General features: G+C 46.8%; 1 protein-coding gene across 2 annotated transcripts in view; it reads right to left on the bottom strand.

Annotated features, from left to right (window-relative positions):
- Positions 1 to 1930: 1930 nt before the first annotated feature.
- Positions 1931 to 20861, bottom strand: part of RUFY1 (RUN and FYVE domain containing 1) — a 117096-nt gene continuing 98165 nt past the window's right edge. For both annotated transcript variants that reach the window (XM_066342386.1, XM_066342387.1), the window contains 7 exons: positions 15136 to 15233; positions 11837 to 11956; positions 11091 to 11220; positions 9062 to 9156; positions 6454 to 6502; positions 4677 to 4754; positions 1931 to 2417 (listed from right to left, as the gene is read on the bottom strand). In XM_066342386.1, the coding sequence (XP_066198483.1) occupies positions 2277 to 2417; positions 4677 to 4754; positions 6454 to 6502; positions 9062 to 9156; positions 11091 to 11220; positions 11837 to 11956; positions 15136 to 15233 (711 nt within the window). In that variant the 3' untranslated portion in view covers positions 1931 to 2276. The remainder of the gene's footprint in view (positions 2418 to 4676; positions 4755 to 6453; positions 6503 to 9061; positions 9157 to 11090; positions 11221 to 11836; positions 11957 to 15135; positions 15234 to 20861) is intronic.

Raw genomic sequence — 20861 nt, 5'->3', positions numbered from 1 at the left:
AGGTGAGATTAGGTTGGCAGGTGTACTCAGTTCTACATCTGTAGGTGGCAGCATTGCACAAAGATGTGCAAGAAGGCCTTGAAGAGCCTCATGCCCTGCTGCATGCCCTCTGCTGCCTCTTGTACTGCTCTACCCTGTCGGGAAGAGCTATGGATACACTGGTGTGCTTGGAATGTATCATGTTGCTTGTCCAGCAGGTTCTATTTTCAGGGTGAGCGCTATTTTTTTTTTTTTTTAGCTAGTCTAAACCTAGTATTTGCTATTGAGATCTTGGCTAAGTCATTAAATGTCTGGGTTGAAGATCCCTGATGTTTAGAAGGCTCGGAGGGTTCCTTCCCTGAGTTTTAGTTAACTTGTTTTACACAGGAATATTTTTTTGTTGTTGGAAAACATGGAGGGAGGAGGGAAGGGAAAGGGACTAGAACTAGAAACGAATAAATGAGCTAATCCAGAATATTCTGGTTCTTTTAAGAACCTTGCATTCTGTGGACCAGTATCCTGGGAGCTTGTTAGGAATGACCAGAACCTCCAGACACTCAGTCTGCATTTTAATACAAATCTCCACTTCAGTCCCCAGGTAATCAACCTGTGCACTTAAAGCTTGAGACTACTGCCTTAGACCATCTGTCCTTTGTCCAAGTCAGGAGAAGGTTGCCAGACCAGAGGGGGTCCCAAAACTCAGTGCATATGTGATCCTTGAGTAAAAAAAGTTTGCTCTTCCATGCAGCTAAATATTGGTAATTGGCACAAGAATTCTTTGTGAATAATATTTGTTTGAAGTGCAGTTTGAGGGGTTGAGGTTGGGGAATAAAATAGGTGTGATAAAAGGAAAAGTACCGAGTGTGGCAGTGGTACAGTGGTGGGCACATTGTTATATACTTAGCCTTCAGAACAGTGCAGAAGTTGGGAAGTATTGCCCTGCTTCCTTTTGTACATGCAGATAACTAAGGCTCAGAAGTGATGTGACTCATCTAAAGGTCCCCAGCAAGCTGGGGTCCAAATTGGGTGCATAGAAGACAAGGTACATATATCTAATGCTAGATCAGTTCCGGGTAGTGCAGCAATATGTAAATGTTTTGGGAAAAGTGCCACGAATATTTAAAAAGCTTGGGAGGGTGAGTCCCTGGTAGGGTTTGAAAACATGTAGCTTGGAATAACCATGGCTTTGGAGTTGGGCATGGTTTTGTTTTGGAGACTGGCTGCACACAGATTCTGGGACCTAACCTCACAGAACCTCTTGTCTCTCATCCATAACCTAAAGATGTATTTAAAGGGCAGCAGATGTGGGTCCTGAGCCAGGCTGTGGGTGCACCTTCTGCAGGGAGAGCCCTCCCAGGAAGAGAGCCAGGGCCTCCAGCAGGGGCTGGCCAGCTGAGAGCAGTCCAGAGGAACTGGTACGAGGTGCTGCGAAGGGCAGTAAGGTGAGTCCACTAAGGGTGGAGAAGGCTGAAGCCCAGCCCACAAATGGACTCACTAGTCGACAGTCACTGGTTTCGACCATTTGACGCCACTGACTATGGTCTGAGGGAGAGGGTGAGCATGTGCTTAGAGAAGGAAGACCCTGAGCCAGTTTTCACAGCCCACAGTTAACACCTGTCCTAGCACTGCTGAAATTCAAACCCTGCAGGTGCTTCCCCATAGGTGTTTCCATCTGTCATTACCTGTATGAACTCCTGAGTATGGAAGGGGAACAACTACTGAACTTTGGGGACAGACTTTAAGGTCACTTCCTGTGCCATTGCTGGACATACTGACCCAACTTGTCCTTGGTTCACGTATGCAGAGCACAGCCCGTACCCCAGAACCCAGCAGGCTTCTCAGCCATTACCCCAAACACAGTCACCAAAGGGCCACCAAGTGGGGGTTGCTCTGAGGCGTCCTCCAGAGGCTAATTCTGAAGTTGACACACAAGCTCCTTCATTTTCTGCAGTAGGGTGAAAAATAAAAGATTTTATTGCAGGGCCAATGATGTGAAATGGTCCATTTCTTGACTCAGGCAGGGAAGGCTCAAGGAGGAGTGGGAGAGAAAGGAGCTGGTTACTCACTGCACTAGTATAACTACCACAAAATAGGTTAATTCTTTGAAGAGTGAATGACAGTAGGAAAACCATGTAGTTATATTTGCCCCAAAGCCAGAGAAGCAGCCAAGTAAGAAGGAAGTTTGAATCCAGAGTTCATTACATACAACTCTTGAAAGGAAAGGTGAGGGGCCTCCAGCAGGAGTCCTATGTTCCAGAGTGCCAGCAGCTCGGCCCAGGAACTTGTTCTTGAGCCCCTTAGGAGCCAGTTGAGCAGCGCTGCAGGAGCAGGGTGTGGCAGCTGTCACACACTCGTACAGGCTTGGGGTAGGAGGGCAGGGCCAGCTCATTACCGGAGCATGTGCTGCAGAAGATGTGGCCGCAGTTTCGGCAATGGTGCTAGAGGACAGAAAAGAAGCAGTCATGCCACATGCTGCGCTTCTGGTCTGCCGTAGCACAGTCTGGATTTTCAGGCTTTCAGAGTTTACTACATCCAGAGCCCTCTGCCAGAGACATGGACCAGTTTGGAAAGGTTTTCTCTAGTCCCCTGGTCGGCAAACTGTGGCTCTTTGGGCCCTTGAGTGTGGCTCTTCCACAAAATACCATGTGTGGGCACTACCTTGGTAAGGAATGTACCTACCTATATAGTTTAAGTTTAAAAAATTAGGCTCTCATCCCTGGCAGGTTTGCTCAGTGGTAGAGCGTCGGCCTGGCGTGCAGGAGTCCCAGGTTCGATTCCTGGCCAGGGCACACAGGAGAAGCACCCATCTGCTTCTCCACCCCTCCCCCTCTCCTTCCTCTCTGTCTCTCTCTTCCCCTCCCGCAGCCAAGGCTCCATTGGAGCAAAGTTGGCCCGGGCGCTAGAATGGCTCTGATTGCAACAGAGCCTCGCCCCCTGGTGGGCGTGCCGGGTGGATCCCGGTCGGGCGCATGCGGGAGTCTGTCTGACTGCCTCCCTGTTTCCAACTTCAGAAAAAAAAAAATAGGCTCTCAAAAGAAATTTCAATCGTTGTACTGTTGATATTTGGCTCTGTTGACTAATGAGTTTGCCGACCACTGCTCTAGACCTTTGTTTCTACATTGACATTCCTGTAAAATCCATGGAGGGATGGAGGGGTGTCACAGGAATGAAGTTCTTTTTCTTTAAAATGTGTTTCATGGCCCTGGCTGATAGGCTCAGTGGATAGAGCATCAGCCAGGTAGGCAGAAGTCCTGGGTTTGATCCCTGGTCAGAGGACACATGAGAAGCAACCATCTGCTTATATTTTCCTCCCTCTCCTCCTCCTCTTTCTTCTTCTCGCAGCCAGTAGCTCGACTGATTTGAGTGCTGGCCCTGGGTGCTGAGGGATAGCTTGGCTGATTTGAACATTGGCCCCAGACTGGTTGCCAGGTAGATCCCCATCGGGGCACATGCAGGAATCTGTATTTTCTCCCCTCCTCTCATTAAAAAAAAAAATGTGTTTCACTGGACTTGAGTCTGGACCATCCTTTGTGACTGCTGTGTTTATGGTGCTGACCTAAGGCCATTGTACTAGCCCTTCCTGAGGTGGGCGAGTCTTGCTTTGTAAGCAGAGCTGCCACAAACCTTGGGCACATAGCAAACACCAAGAACAGTACCTGTGTGGCCTCTGTTCCTCTTGGCTGTATATATTACTTCTGCCAACTGGCCCACCCCCATCAGGCTAGAAGATGGACTTTGAACTACTGTAGGGAGAGCCAGGCTTGTGGAACCCCGATCTCCAGCAGTCTTTGTGAACAAGTGTGATCTCAAAGGCAGCCTCAGCAGGGCTGCTGCTTATTCCAACTATAATAGAATTGGGAATTTTGCTTCCTTTTTTCCACAGAGACAGTTTTAATGGGGGCAGACAAGAAAGCATCCACATGGTAACAGATGGGGTGGTGGTGCCAGTGTAGGCATTCTCTTTTAATAAGTACCCATGCCTGTCCTGCCCAACTGGTCAATCATGGTCCTGTTAATCCTGGACCACCGCTGGGCCCAGATCCTTCTGTTCTTGGGACCTGAAGGCAGGCTACATAGACAGGGAAGTAGGTTCACCGGGAGCAGGTCATGAGGAGCAGGTGCCCTGCTCAGATGGCCTGCTAGCTTTTGGTACTACAGTACTAGGATGCCTGTCCTGAGACCTGCTAACCATAGATTCATCATAGGTTCTGTTTTTGACTAACAGGCAGATTTTGGTCCTGTTGCTTAGAATTTTCTCCCTTTTTCTTTTTAAAAATTGAATTGAGAGAGAGAAACTTCGATTTGTTGTTCTACTTATTTATGCACTCATTGCTTGACTCTTGTATGTACCCTGAACAGGGAATGAATCTGCAACCCTGACGTATGGGGGTGAGCTACCTGGCCAGGGTTCAAGAATTTTTTGACGAAACATTCACCTAAACCAGTTCTGTACACAAGCAGCCAGACCCCAAAGAAATCTGCCAATCATTGGAAGGACTGTGGTGGGGACAAGGCCTATGACTGACTGGCCAGGACACCCTCAAAAGGGGGCAGTCTGAATAGGCTGGCATATCAGTGAATGTGACCATAGTGCAGTGGGCTGAATCCCCAGGGCTTTTTCCAGAACCAGAGGAAGGGGACTCTCAGCGGGGCACCAGCTTAGTCCCTGGGCGCATGGTGGAGCCTAACCCACATACCTTTCTCCGGGAAATGGAGAACTCCTTTTCACACTGCTTACAGTGCACAGCTTCATCATCTTTCAGCCAAGTGTGGCCCTAGAGGAGAGAACATTGATGGTCAGCTCTTGATGGACTGGTAGTTGTGTACTGGCTGCCCATTATCTGCTGTCCCTTCCTAATAGCATACATTCCTTTCGAAGGACTGCCTTTTCTCCACCTGAAGTGGCTCTCAAGTGTGTTTCCATTTGGTCACAGCTGGAACTCAGCTGCAGACCTACCCTGCTATCTGGCTCTGGTTTCCAAGCCTATGCATGCTTCCCCCTGGGCCTCAAGCCAGATTCTCCAGCCTCCTGTATACCTCCTTTCAATATATGTCCTCTGGCTGACAGTCCAAGAGTCAGAATCTGGTGCTTAAAGCCCAGCTCTGGCTGAGGCACTCCAAAATGCCTCCTGAACTGGCAGAAGGGAAAAGGGCCAACGCCATTAGCCAGATAAAAATAATCTGCCACAGTGGTTCCTGCCATGGAGATGGGAAGCCCTGCCTACCCACACCGACCTCCCAATCCTCAGAGCAACACAGAGGAGGCAACTAACTGAGGCTTTGAAAGAGGCTCTAAAAGTCTTGAGTCCTGATTTCTGTCCTCCCTATGGTGCTGTCAGCTGTGTCCAGTACAGAGATATACAAACACAGCTCAGCTTACAATAGTAGTTACATGGAAGGAGCTTTCACTCTACAGGGAGGATATATGGATGGTAGTTCCAAGTACGGGTGCTAGTAGGTGCTATGACCCTTTACTGCTTCTGACTGCGTGCCCTTGGGAGTGAGATGCCCAGTCTTTCGGTCTCGCTTCTAGCGTACACTGGAGGGCCCCTTGGGGAAGCTGCTGTGTACTGGTGGGCTGTCCCTTTTGCTCTGAACTGCCTAGGGAGGGCTCCAGAGCATCTGTCCCTTCTTTCTTGCTGTCCCCCCACCCCAGCAGGCTGGCCGGACACCTATACTGGGTCAACCTGGTCCAAATGCTCCTGCTCAAGTGGTATATCCTGCCCTCCCCAAAATGACCTTGACCTAGACACTGCTCAGGGTTTCAGTGGTTCCCAGAAACACCATGGACACTGCAGGAAGGCTCCTCGTCCCTCAGTTGGAAGAAAAGGTCTTATTCTCACTTTTTTATTTTTTAAAATTAATTTTACTGATAGCCTTGGCTGGGTAGCTCCATTGTATAAAGCATCAATGTTTCTCTGTCTCTGTCTCCCTTCTCTAAAAATCAATAGATTTTAAAAAAATTACTGATTTTAGAGAGAGAGGGAGAAATATCAATTTGCTGTTCCACCTAGTTGTACTTTCACTGGTTGCTTCCTGTATGTGCCCTGACCAGGGATTGACCCTGCAACCTTGGTGTGTTGGTACAGCACTCCAACCAACTAAGTTACCTGGCCAGGGATCACTCTCACTACTTAAAAAAAAAATCCCTGGACCTCTTCCTGCCACCTTTCAACTCTTTCATTAGGGCACCGGTGATCTAGGCCTACTGTCACACTACAGCTGGTGGCAGAGGAATAGAAATCCGAAGACCTTGGTTTTAGCCGGGGCCTGCCACTTGTTAGGACTGCCATCTCAGCAGTATGACAAGGCTCTGAGCAGCATTTTATATATAAATAAGTGCTAAGAACCACAATTCAACCACAGATTTCTTACCTGACTGTTGGGAGAAAAACCAGGAGCCTGCAGGATATTAGTATGAGCTAATAGTCACAGGAGTGGCTCTTTAGGCTAATAATATGAATAATTCAGTACCTTCAGTGCCTTATTTACTTCTTTGATGTCTTCCATCTTCAGCTTTGACCTTTAAAGAAGGAGAGATCAATCATAGCAGTGAGAGAGGCTCTTAAATGAACAAAGCTAACCCACAGGGTCTGGCTTTGTGAGGGTAACCACTTAGGAGTATGATAACCTGACTTGTTCCAAAATGCTTTCCACCTTTTTTTTCTTTTTTCCACCTTTTTATAATCCCAAAGTCCCCTCATTCGTTGGCTCACGTATGTCGAGATCTGAAGCTAAGCCTGTGGATTAAATCTGGCCACCAACCAGACCATTTAGCCTGCAAGGGTTGAAAATGAGTTTGAAATATAATTGCAGCCATTTGAAAAATTGAGAATTATCTCACAGAAGCTAGGTTTCTGACGTCTCTGAGCAAACATTCCTGCACATGACATGTGTCAGTGTGTGAGTGGGCACTCCTTTACCAGGTGGGGCCCCCCTCACCCCTATGGCAGGAACCCACATCCTTAGGGCTCTCCCTGGCCTTCCTGAAGACTAAGAGGGCACAGTCATTTGTTCTTGCTCCAGTCTTGTTAGTGTAAGAACAATTCCTTAGATGCCCATATAAAAGACAGTACTGAATGTGGTCTAAGCTGGCAGAAATACAGGGGAAAAAATGAAACACTATAATTTTGGGAGAATGGTCTGAGCCCTTTCTTAAAAGCCGAGATTAGCTTAAACTGTCCTTGGTTTAGCCTGAAGCAAGGGTTCCAGTGTCAGTGCTTTGAGACACAGGCTAGACTTCTGGAGAGGGCTCAGGAAACCAAACATCAGGGCCTACAGAAGACCCTGTGACTTCAAGAAAGATCACAGGCACTCAGCCCTCCCTGCACTGCAGAAATAGACCAGCAGATTGATGGGCCCAGAGGCTGCCTGGGATAGACAGACCTGCGGAACAAGGTCAAGATGGCAGCCTTGAGCACATAAGGGCTTTCCTGGGAAATACAATTTAGGAAGAACCCAGATGTTTCTGCAATAACTGGGCAGCCGTGTCTGTAGAACGTGGAGGGTCTGAGAACAGGCTTTCCCTTCTGTCAGCTGGTGTGGGCTTATGAGAAGTGGGAAGCTGCACGAAGGGCAGTCTGCTGCCGGTCAGGCAGGAGTAGTGTGAGGCTGCCCACGACAAGCCTTCATTTCCCGGATTAGGACACAGCCACGTTTCTGAGGCCCAAAGCCCCCTAGATTAGGAGGGTGCTCTCTGCTTGCAGTCTGTCCAGTGTGAAGACGACAGGTAGGAGCAAGGTGCAAGCCACCTGAGAAGAAGGCGGTGCACAGGGACACGGCAAACCACACCCACACTGTCCTTTCCTTCCTCTCTGACCACTACTCAAACCCAGGAGCCAGCTGTCTATCAGCCTCCAGACCTGGTGCTGGTTAGTCTCGGACACCCTCAGAGCTGTCCGTGCTCCAAGTGTGGGTGGACACCCAGCCTCCCCACTATCCAGGAGGCCTCAGGGTGGGGACAGGGGGCAAGTACTGGCCAGAAGCCAGAAGCAGGGCACTCAGAGGGAAAGGTGGCAGGCCTCAGGGTGGAAGGGACGGATCAGGAGCTCTGGGCTGATCTAGAACAATGCGATTGGTGGGACATCTCCACCTCACTTCCCACCAGAGCCATAACATTTCCATTTCCTTCCTTATTTTTCTTAATACTTTTGTGAGCCTGCTTTCTTTAGACTTTCCAACTTTTCAGACTGAGAAAAACCCTGAGATGGTGCACATCTGTGTCTTGCTTGTTGGTCACCACCTTGGACCTTTCTGGTCACATTGTATTCAGCACTGGGCCTGAACCCATGCTGTGCTGGTCATGAGAGGCTCCATCTCTGGTCACTGCTCTTGTGAGAGGACTCAGGTGGGAGCACTTAGTCAACCTGGGGCTCTGTGGGAATGCTAGGGAAAGAGAAACTTCTGTTCTCAGAGCCAGCCCTGCCGACTGCCATTCTGCCCCGTGAGGGCCAGACCCACCTGTGAGGTAAGCAACAGGACAGCAGAGGTGGGAGGCAGAGGCTGATTCCTGATGGCTTATTTTACTTAAGTCAGTTTGAGTTGTTTTTCTGTCACCTGACTCGTAAGGGGACAAAGATATTCACTGCGTTTGGAAATGCAATGATCACACAAATGTAAGGTCCACAGTTTGCAGTGTGGCCCATCAGATTGTCCCGGCAGGACAGGAACACCAGGAGAGCTGCCATGCCAAAGGGGAGACAGAACCCCCAGGGTGTGCACTACTTCGGCACCAGCCAGGGAGACAGATGAACTCAGCAGGAGTGAGCATTTCTTCTGGGAAAGGCAGGGTGCATGGTGGGCTGGAATTCTCAACTCACAGCATTCCCTGTGGTTTGACTGCAGGCTCAACAAGCACTCGGCTGAGCACCCCTATGGATCCCTTGGGACCTAGATACTGAGTTAGTGAACACAGGGTTCTGTGCCTCTGAGACCTAACTTTCTGAGGAGGTCACCCTCAAGTAGCTGGCAGGCCTCCTTGACTGGCTCTTCCTCCACTAACAGGACATTGGTTTGGGACTTAAGTCATGTGGTGGGCAGGCTGGTGTGACCCTTCATGGGAGGGAGGGCAGCGGGTTCTTACTGGCTGAGATGTAATCCCATTTCCTGGAGGGTTTGTTCCTGCTCGTCACAAACCTTCTGTAACTCTGCCTTCTCAGCCTGTAGCTCTCGTAGCTCCTGAAATGAACAAATCAGACACTTGACACAGAATTGAAAGTCCTTTTTTATAAGGATTAGGAATAGTGGAAACAAGCAGGTCAGAATGTTTTTCAAGAGCAAATGGCAGTTTTGTTGTGTTAACCTCATTCAAGACAGGGTGATTGCATGGTTACCCTCACAGGCCTCTCCAGGCCAGGCAGGGGCAGGAGAGCAGCTCTGCAGTGGGGTAAGGACATGGGACAGGAGGGCTGTGCTTCCAGCAGTCACCCTCACAGGGCAAGGAGGGCTTTGCCCATGTGAGTTTCTATTAAAAGATGTTTAAAATCTACAACCACCTAAATAAATACACAGATGCAACTTGTATAGAATTATGTGAAGCTTGTAGCAGCAAAGCCTCATTTGAATAAACTCTTTCTGGAAAGTGCTCGTTAAATTTCCCAAGTGAATAAGGCCAAGGAAGGCTAAGACCTAGAGTCTCCTGGCTGAGCCGAGATTTGGGCAGAGACACCAAGAAGTGTCACAGTGAAGAAGCAGAAGGCAGGCAGTGGAGCTGAGGTGTTATAAGCAGAGGGAGGGGCACTCAAAGCTGTGTACACAAATTTGGGTTTATTCTGAGCATGATAAGCTATTAGAGGGCAAAATCCATTTCAAGACCATCACCAGTGTGGAGAATGGGTAGTAAATTTGCAAGAGAAAACCAGTAAACATTGTCAGCAAATGCCAGTCCACACTTTCACCCCAGAGGTGGTCAGCCACTCTGCCCAGGGTCAGGTATCCTGGGTCCCAAGAACCACATGGTCCTTGGTCATTCCCAGGAAGCCGACTGAACCAGGGCCCTAATCTCCCCCAGACTAGACCTGACTCTAGTCCATTTCTGAAGTCATCTCTTCCTCTGGAGGCCTCCCCTCACCGGAAGGTGTGGCCAGGTACTGCAGGGAAGCAGCAGGTGGGGGTGCCAGCAGGGATCATCTCCGATTGCAGAATGGGACCTCCTTGAACTCAGGTAGTCTGCAGTCTTTCTCACTGTAAAGTCACCATACGTCTCCCCAGAAAGTGGAAGGGGTCTGGCAATTCTGGTCAGAGCTGACTACCATCTGGGCAGCAGGGGCACATCTCTGGCCTCCACATTTCTCCAGGTGGGTCCGGTACCAGGCTCATGGAACTGCCAAGCCACATGCGGCCTTTCTACACCTCAACTTCTCTGTAGGAGGATCCTTGGGGCTAAGGCAGCTTCCTGACATAAATTTTGTTGTATTTAACATGGTAATGGGTATTACTTCTCAACTTGAATGAGCAAAGAAAGGCCCTTTTGATTTTTGTTGGAAAGTGCCTGGAGACTTGTGAGGGAGCTCACCAAGCCAGGGGTGAGTGATCACTAGGGAGAGGAGAGGTTCTTCAAAAGCCACTCTGGCTTGGAGAGGGGAGAAGAAACAACAGATGGTAGGAGAGGACTTCTAGAAAGTTCTGTGTCATGGGACATACCCCCTTTACTCCACCTGAAAATACTTTGGTGTAAGTTTTGAATTCCACACCCTTTCCCCAACACATGCACAAAAAAACAAAATGTGACTGACCACTGGTAAGCCTGTGTGACCAAGCTGTGGGGCCGAAGGCCCGGGGGAGCTATGGGGCAATGCTCATCCTTTATGTCTGTAGTTAACTGTCACTCTTTTCCCAGACCACCCTGCTTCACCGTGAGGACAGTTTCCTGTTTTGTTCTCTTCACAGCATTTATCACCGAGTCTCCAATTTGCTCCGTCTTTCAATCTGTCTTGCCCCTTCCTCCTAGAGTGGAGGATCTGAGAGTATGGGGACAGTGCCTTCCTGACCTGGGTCGCTGGTACGCAGAAGGCCTAGCTCTGCAGCGGTGAGACTCGTGCATGCTGGCAGGTGCTTCAGGAAGAGTTTCTCAAGCTGGAAGCTCTTTTCTTCCTGAGAACAGTCCAGCTTACCTTTTTTAATCCTTCTACTTGTTGTAGCTCTGCTTGGAGGAGAGAGGAAGTGTCTTTCTCACACTGTAATTCTCGCTGTAGTGCTTGTCTTTGCTCTTTTTCTGATTTCAATTTTTTCTCTAGACTTGAGCTGTTTTCCCAAAATAAGTGTGAGTTAGTTTCAGTGGGAGATTGTCATGGAAAACCCACAATCCAACCCAAGACACCTCACAGGAAACAATTCACAGGAAACTGAGTTGCTTCATGAGCCTCTCTAGACCCTTCAACAAAGCATGGGAACAAGGTTCTCTCCCCCAGGGCCACCTGCACCTGCACCAGACAGACCAGAAACATGCAGGACAAAGCAGGCACGCCATACACTTGACAGCTTACAAATGAGGAGGAAGGGAAGAGGTCTGAAAAACTCAGGAGCACAGCAGAACCCCCTCCTGCGATGGAGACCACTGGGAAAGAGTGCGACATGGATTCTGCCATTTCCACCCAGAGCCAGCTGATGATGGAAGATTCTCGGGGGTTGGGAGTGGGAAGAAAGCTACCAAAAGTTCACCTCAGCTGAGTAGTTTTGGGGAGGGAACTGAACCCCCCAAGGCCATTTTCTCACTTGTGAAATGGGGAAGACAGACATCTCTTCTCTCATCATGGGCCTTGTACATCTGCTCTCATCCCAATTCCAGCCTTGCACGGGCAAACCATGAATGGGGATACTGTTTCCCCGGTGGGAACCACCTGCGGCCTGGGGCTCCTACCACTGGCTGTGCAGCTGGGACAGCTGCTCCTGCAGCACCCCTGTCCTGCAGCCCAGGTCCCGCTGCAGCTGCTGGCTCCGCTCCTCGGCGCCCTGCCGCGCCCTTTCTGAGTGCTGTAACCTGGACCATGAAGCACAGCTTTGTCAGGAAAGGGTCAAAGCTCCAGTCTGACGTAGAAAATTTTCATATTCTTGCTGGCTTGAGTTTTTTTTTCATTTTAAATTAATATACAGTAAAATCGACTCATGTGGATGTGCAGTTCCATGAGTTTTTAGCACATGTCAAGATCATTAACCAGCATGGCCACCAGGACAAGGAACAGCTCCATTGCCCCAGAGAACTCTCTAGTGCTGCCCCTGTAGCCATCCCCTTCCCACCCTGACCCCTGGCAACTACTATGCTTCTCTGACACCAGGACTTTGTCTTTGTGATAGTGTCACATAGAAATGGACTTATACTTCATATAATCTGAGACTGGTTTCTTTTATTTTTTTTTTCAGAGACAGAGTCAGAGAGAGGGATAGATAGGGACAGACAGACAGGAAAGGAGAGATATGAGAAGCATTATCTTTAGTTTTTCGTTTCGACACCTTAGTTCAGGGGTATTCAACCTTTTTATATCTACTGCCCACTTTTGTATCTCTGTTAGTAGTAAAATTTTCTAACTGCCCACTGGTTCCACAGTAATGGTGATTTTATAAAGTAGGGAAGTAACTTTATAAAATTTATGAAGCAGAGTTACAGCAAGTTAAAGCATATAATAATAATTACTTACCAAGTACTTTATGTCAGATTTTCGCTAATTTTGGCAGAACAAATCTTTATAAAACAACTTACTATAGTTAAATCTATCTTTTTATTTATACTTTGGTTGCTCCACTACCGCCCACCATGAAAGCTGGAACGCCCACTACTAGGCGGTAGGGACTCGGTTGACTACCACTGCCTTAGTTGTTCATTGATTGCTTTCTCATATGTGCCTTGACTGTGGGGCTACAGCAGACCGAGTAACCCCTTGCTCGAGCCAGCGACCTTGGGTCCAAGCTGGTGAGCTTTGCTCAAGCCAGATGAGTCCGCACTCAAGCTGGCGACCTCGCGGTCTCGAACTGGGTCCTCCCCATCTCAGTCTGACACTCTATCCATTGCGCTACTGCCTGGTCAGGCAAGAGACTGATTTCTTTCTCTCAGCAAAATATTTTTGAGATCAAAGTTTCTGTGTAGCAATGGTTCATTCCTTTCTATGGCTAAGCAGTATTTTAGTGTACAGAGTACCAGTTTGGTGATCCGTTCTCCCAATGAGAGACTTCTGGGTTGCTTCTACTCACTCATAATTGGCAATTATGAATAGAACTGCTATACATTTGTGTACAGGCTCTTGTATGAACATAAATTTTTATTTCTCCTGGGCAAATAGCCAAGAGTGGGACTTTCAGGTCATATGGTAAGAGGTCAGCTTTATTGTAAGAAACTGTTTTCCAAATTGGTTGTACCATTTTGCATTCCCACAGGTAATTAGAATTCTGGTCGCTCACAGCCTTGCCAAGCACTGGGTGTTATTAATAAAATATTTCGCCGTCCTAATAGGTGTGTAGGGGCATCTCAGCATGATTGTAATGTGCACTTCCCTAATTGCTCCTTTGCCATCTTTATGCCCACTTTGCTGAAGTTCTGTTCAAGTATTTTGCCCATTTTTAAATGGAATTGTTTGTTGAGTTTTGAGTTTATTTTATACATACTGGATATAAGTCTTTAGTCAGACACAGGGCTGAGCAAAAGTAGGTTTACAGATGTAACTACTGAAACAGTTTATCCTTATATTTTATTTATTAAATACTGTATCATTTTCCTTTAAGAACAACTGTGAACCTACTTTTGCCCCACCCTGTATGTGATTTACAAATTTTATCTCAATCTATAACTTGTCTTTCTTTTCTCTGAACCATGTATTTCACAGAACAAAAATTTTATTTATTTTTATTACTTTTTTACAGAGAGCAAGAGAAGGAGGGAGGAAGGGAGAGAGATGAGAAGCATCAACTTGTAGTTGCAGCACTTTAGTTGTTCAATGATTGCTTCTCATATGTGTCTTGACCGGGTTGGCTCCAGCCGAGCCAGTGACCTTGGGCTCAAGCCAGCGACCCTGGGCTTCAAGCCAGTGACCATGTGATCATGTTGATGACCCCATGCTCAAACCAGTAACCCCACGCTCAAGCTGGTGAACCTGTGCCCAAACTGGAGCCTGTGCCCCTGCTAGCGACTTCAGGTTTTCAAACCTGGGACCTCAGCATCCCAGGTTGACGTTTTATCCACCACTGGTTGGGCAAAAGTTTTAAATTGTGATAAAATACAATTTATCAAGTTCTTCTCTCATGGATCATGCTTTATGTCATGTGTAAGGTCTTCTTGTCCAACCCAAGGTCACAAAGACTTTCTATGTATTTTCCTAAAAGTTTTATATATTCAGACATATGACCCATTTTGAGCTACTTTTGACCAAAGGTGTGAGGTGTGGATTGAGGGTATTGTTTTGCTTATGGATGTCTAATTGTTCCAATATCATTTACTGAAAAGATTACCCTGTCTCTATTGAACTGCCTTTGCACTTTTGTAAAAAATTAGTTAACCATATTTGTGCGAGTCTATTTTTATTTATTTACTTTATTATTATTATTATTTTTTGTATTTTTCTGAAGTGAGAAGCGGGGAGTCAGAGACAGACTCCCACATGCGCCTGACCGGGATCCACCCGGCATGCCCACCAGGGGCGATGCTCCGTTGCAACTGGAGCCATTCTAGCACCTGAGGCAGAGGCCATGGAGCCATCCTCAGCGCTGGGCCAACTTTTGTTCCAATGGAGCTTTGGCTGTGGGAGGGGAAGAGGAGATAGAGAAGAAGAGTAGGGGGAAGGGTGGAGAAGCAAATGGGCACTTCTCCCGTGTGCTCTGGCCAGGAATTGAACCTGGGACTTTCACATGCCCAGCTGATGCTCTACCACTGAGCCAGCCAACCAGGGCTTGTGCGAGTCTATTTTTACATTCTATTGTGATCCAGTACTGACCTGATGTTTAAATGTGATAGTGACAAGGAACTCCCTGGAAAGCCTGAATTCCCTGAGAAGACAGTGTGATTCAGCAGCTCAAAGGCTGAGTGAATACTTATCCCCTTGCTGGGAAAGACTATGGACCTGAAGGACATCCATCCCAACCTGTCTGTACTTCTGAGGGAGACTCTGAATAAATCCCCAGGCTCAAAGAATGCCCAGCACCTTCTAGGAACTATCTACTAGGGGAAGTGATTACCTTTCTTCTATCTGTTTCATGCTGGACATAACTTGATTGATTTTTTCTTCAAAAGATGTGATGGCTTCATTCTTCTGCTGTAAACTGCTTTCTGTATCCTACAAAAGCAAGGGAGGGGTCAGATTCTGCCTCTTTCTCACCCCCAGGTCAGCGGGGTTGGACTGTTTACCTGGTACTTTCGAGAGCATTTCATTCATTGCTGCTTTTCTGCAGAGCCTGGAAGGCAAACTGGGTCAAGGTCACTGGTGTTACCAATGGAAAGAAAGGTGATGAGTCCTTTGTTTCCTTACAAACAGTCCATGATCCTTTTAGAAACGGACCTTTAGAGTTGCATCTGACTCAGCATTCAGAAGCTGTTCTCATGTGCTGGACATAGCCACAACTGACACCTGTAGGGCTCTCCTGACAGGTGTTGTTAGCCCAGATTCTCTGAGCAAGAGAGGGAGACTCTGAAACCACCTGGGTGAAGGTTAGAGGCAAACAGATGAACTGGGTTCATGCTCATGACTGTGCCACTTTCTGAGCCCAGGCTTTTTTTTTCTTTTCTTGTGGGATAGACAGAGAGAGTCAGAGAGAGGAACAGACAGACAGGAACGGAGAGAGATGAGAAGCATCAATCATCAGTTTTTTGTTGCGACACCTTAGTTGTTCATTGATTGCTTTCTCATATGTGCCTTGACCAGGGAGGGGGGTACAGCAGACCGAGTGACCCCTTGCTCGAGCCAGCGACCTCTGGTCCAAGTTGGTGAGCCTTGCTCAAACCCGATGAGCCCATGCTCAAGCTGGCGACCTTGGGGTCTCAAACCTGGGTCCTCCACATCCCAGTCCGACGTTCTATCCACTGCGCCACCGCCTGGTCAGGCTGAGCCCAGGCTTTTAAGCATAGCAGATGCTGAGTGACCAGGAGGGATAAGACAGCACTGTCTTCTTTAGAGTCTATAAGATACACTTGTAAAATAAAAGCACACAGAAGGGAGTCCTAATACTTTCTTAGGAAATAATATGCAAACTACATTCTCTGACCTTAACATAATAAAATCAGACACTAACAACAAAAGAATAGTTAAAAACACCTCTCACATCAGCAAACTAAACAGCATATTACTAAAAAATAGTCGAGCCAGAAGAGAAATATGAAATCCTAAGAGCTAGAAGACAATGAAAACAATGCAGTATGTTACAACACTGAAGATGCCGCTGAGCATAAGATGCACCCTAATTTTACATACCACTAAAAACCCCTGCTACTTGAAACATCATGCCATTGACTTCAAGATGCAATCTTAATTCCAGAGATGTTAAAATGTAAATACACACACACACACACACATTTTTTTAGTGTGTGTGCACGTGCGAGAGAGATAAGAAGCATCAACTCGTAGTTGTGGCACTTTAGTTGTTCATTGACAGCTTCTCATATAGGCCTTGACTGGGGAACTCAAGCTGAGCCAGTGACCCCTTGCTCAAGCTAGTGACGTTGGGCTCAAGCCAACTACCCAGTGCTCAAGCCAGTGACCTTTGGGTTTTGAACCAGGGACCTCTGCGTCCCAGGTTAACAGTGGCATAGCAAACATAACTGGCGCCCGGGGCACGACACTTTATTGGCACCTCCCTCCCCTTCTACTACACTTTTCTTGTTTGTCTTGGAGACCATTTGGTGCCCCTCTGCAAGTGGTGCCTGGGGCATGATAGACCCCCTTGCCTCCTACCCCCCGCTACGCTACTGCAGGTTGATAATGCTCTATCCAGTGTGCCACCATGGATCAAGCAAACCTTATTATTTTTAAAATTAAACTTATCGGGGTAACACTGGTTAACAACATTATATAATTTTCAGGTGTACAAGATTATAATTCAACATCTGTGTACTCTATTGCATGCTGTCAACCCAAAGTCTAATGTCCTCTGTCACCATATATTTGGACCCCTTTATCTTCTCTGCCCTCTCTATATTTTTCCTCACTTCTGGTGACCAGTATTCTGTTGTCTGCATCTTGTTTTGTTAGTTTGTTTTAGGTAACCAACCTAATGGGAGAAGATATTTGCAAATGAAACCTCTGATAAGGAGCTATTGTCCAAAATATATAAAGAACTCGCCTGATCAGGCGGGGGCGCAGTGGATAGAGCATCAGATTGGGATGCAGAGGACCCAGGTTCGAGACCCCGAGGTCGCCAGCTTGAGCGCAGACTCATCTGGCTTGAGCAAAAAGCTCACCAGCTTGGACCCAAGGTCGCTGGCTCGAGCAAGGGGTTACTCAGTCTGCTGAAGGCCTACGGTCAAGGCACATATGAGAAAGCAATCAATGAACAATTAAGGTGTCGCAACGAAAAACTGATGATTGATGCTTCTCATCTCTCTCCGTTCCTGTCTGTCTGTCCCTATCTATCCCTCTCTCTGACTCTCTCTGTCCCTGTAAAAAAAAAGAACTCACTCAACTCAACAACAACAAAAAAATCTGATTTAAAAACAGGCAGAAGGCCTGGCCTGTGGTGGTGCAGCAGATAGAACACTGAACTGGAATGCTTAGGTTGCTGGTTTGAAACCCTGGGCTTGCCCAGTCAAGGCACATATGGCAAGCAACCAATGAACAGCCAGAGTTAAGCAACTACTTCTTGTTCCCCTTTCTCCTCTCTGTAAAATTAATGAATAAAATCTTAAAAAAAAAAAAAAAGGCAAAAGACCTAAATAAACACTTTTCCAAAGAACAAACACAAACAGGAAATAGACATATGAAAGGATGCTCAATATCACTAATTATAATTGAAATGAAAACAAAAACCACAATGATATCACTTCACATTTGTTAGAACGGCTATCATCAATCTGATAAGAAATAAGTGCAAGTGAGGTTGTGGAAAAAAAGAAACCCATGTAGCCTGACCGGTGGTGGCACAAGTGGATAGAGAGCTAGCTGACCTGGAAGACTGAGGTCCCAGGTTCAAAGCCCTGAGGTCACTGACTTGAGCACAGGAAGGGTTCACTGGCTTGGCTGGAGTCCCCCTGTCAAGGTATGAGAAGCAATCAATGAACAACAAAAGTGATACAACTATGAGTTGATGCTTCTTATTGCCTCTTCTCCCTCTCTGTCTCTCTCTTTCTAAATCAACAACAAAAAAGTGAAACATTAAAATAAAAAAAAAGGAACACTTGTATACTGATGGTGGGAATGTAAGTTAGTGCTGTCACTAACATTTTTTTAAGTAAAAATTTTTGGTATTAAAAAAATAAGTGCTTGACCAGGTGGTGGCACAGTGGATAGAGCATCAGACTGGGATGCGAAGGACCCAGGTTTGAGACCCCGAGGTCACCAGCTTGAGCGCGGACTCATCTGGTTTGAGCAAAGCTCACCAGCTTGGACCCAAGGTCGCTGGCTCGAGCAAGGGGTTACTCAGTCTGTCAAGGCACATATGAGAAAGCAATCAATGAACAACTAAAGTGTCGCAACGAAAAACTGATGATTGATGCTTCTCATCTCTCTCCGTTCCTGTCTGTCTGTCCCTATCTATCCCTCTCTCTGTCTCTGTAAATAAATAAATAAAATAAAATAAAATATGTAATGGCCCTGGCTGGTTGGCTCAGTGGTAGACTGTCAGCCCAGAGTATGAAAGTCCCAGGTTCAATTCCCAGTCAGGGCACACAGGAGAGGCGACCATCTGTTTCTCCCCCCCCCCCCCTTCCTCTCCTGCAGCCACGGCTTGAATGATTCAAGCAAGTTGACCCAGGCACTGAGAATGGTACCATGGCCTCGCTTCAGGCGCTATAATGACTCTGTTGCTGAGCAATGAAGCAGTGGCCCAAGATGGGCAGAGCATTGCCCGGTAGGGGGCTTGTTGGGTAGATCCCGGTTGGGACGCATGCAGGAGTCTGTCTCTCTGCTCCATGCCTCTCACTTAATAAAGATAAATAAATAAATAAATAAATAAAACAGGGGAGTTAAGCATGCATTTCAGAAGTTAAAAATGAGCTACAGAGCAAACCTAAAGTGATAAGAAGAAATATAATAAAATTGAGGATAGAAATTAATGAAATAAGTAAAAACAACAATAAACAAAAAATATTGAGAAAAAAGCTGGTTCTTTGAAAAGATTATTAGAACAGACACATCTCTGACAAGACTGAATAAGAGAAAAAGAAAATTCAAATAAAAATAGTGAATGAAAGAGATTTAAAAATATTTTTAAAAATTATTATGAAGCCCTGACTGGTTGATTCAGTGGATAGAGAGTGGGGTTGATGTATGGACATCCCAGGTTCAATTCCTAGTCAGGGCACATAAGAGAAGTGACCATCTGCTTCTCTCCCCCTTCCTCTTTCCTTCTATCCCTCTTCCCCTCCCGTAGCCAGTGGCTCGATTGGTTCAAGCATGGGCTCCGGGCACTGAGAGTAGCTCGGTTGGTCTAAAAGCATCAGACTCAGGTGCTAAAAATAGCTCAGTTGCTTTGAGCATTGGTCCAAATGGGTTGCTGGGTGAATCCCGGTCAGGGCGCATACATGAGTCTGTCTCACTATTTCCTCTCCTCTCACTTAAAATAATAATAATAATAATATAAATAATTATGAGCTAAAACATTTGAAAACCTAAACCAAATAAGATACATTTTGGAGAAATATAGAAAAATATACCAAAATTGATCTGAGAAGAAACGGAAAACATGAATAAGATTACTTTAATAGTAATCAAAGTCTGTCTGCGCAAAAACTCCAGCCAAATCCTGTCACACTGCTAGGTTCTCAAATCTCCTAGAAAGCAGACATTTGTTATCTTACATGAATTATTCCAAAGGCAGAAAGCAGGAAAACTTATTTGATAGGGACAGTTCAACCATGATTCTGAAGCCAAATAAGGTTAGTAAAAGGAAAAAAAATTAGAGGTACATCTCATGTATATATACATATATAATATATATAACTAGCTAAATAACTTTCAACATAAATAAGCAAAAAACTTCATGATTTTCACAATAGAAAAAAATGTCCCCCCCAAAAAAGCATTTAGTAAAGTTCAACATTCATTTATTTTTATTTATTTATTTTTTTTCGGCACTTCTCCGAAGCTGGAAACGGGGAGAGACAGACAGACCCCCACACACGCCCAACCGGGATCCACCCGGCACGCCCACCAGGGGGCCACGCTCCGCCCCTCCGGGGCGCTGCTCCCCTGCGACCAGAGCCACCCCAGCACCCGGGGCAGAGGCCAAGGAGCCATCCCCAGCGCCCAGGCCATCTCCGCTCCAACGGAGCCTCGGCTGCGGGAGGGGAAGAGAGACACAGAGAGGAAGGAGAAGGGGAGGGGCGGAGAAGCAGATGGGCACCTCTCCTGTGTGCCCCGGCCGGGAATCGAACCCAGGACCTCCGCGCGCCAGGCCGACACTCCACCACTGAGCCAACCGGCCAGGGCCAACATTCATTTATGATAGAACTTCTCACCAAACAAGAAATAGAAGGGAACATCCTTCACTCAGTAAGGATTATATACAATGCCTCTAAGAGAAACTTTAGATGTATGTCTTTCAAGATCAGAACCACTGTCTCCATTACTGTTTATTACATACAGTCTTTGGAGGCCCTGGCCAATGCTGTAAGAAACAAAAAAATAAAAATATAAGGAGTACAAAAATTGAGGGTAAAGAGATTGAACTGGTTTTTTTTGTTTGTTTGTTTTTTTTACAGAGACAGAGAGTCAGAGAAAGAGTCAGAGAGAGGGATAGATAGGGACAGACAGACA

The sequence above is a fragment of the Saccopteryx leptura genome, chromosome 6 (genome assembly GCF_036850995.1).
Source record: "Saccopteryx leptura isolate mSacLep1 chromosome 6, mSacLep1_pri_phased_curated, whole genome shotgun sequence".
In the NCBI taxonomy this organism is placed as follows: domain Eukaryota; kingdom Metazoa; phylum Chordata; class Mammalia; order Chiroptera; family Emballonuridae; genus Saccopteryx; species Saccopteryx leptura.
The sequence above is the reverse complement of the archived record's forward strand: the minus strand, read 5'-3'. Positions and strand labels throughout refer to the sequence as shown.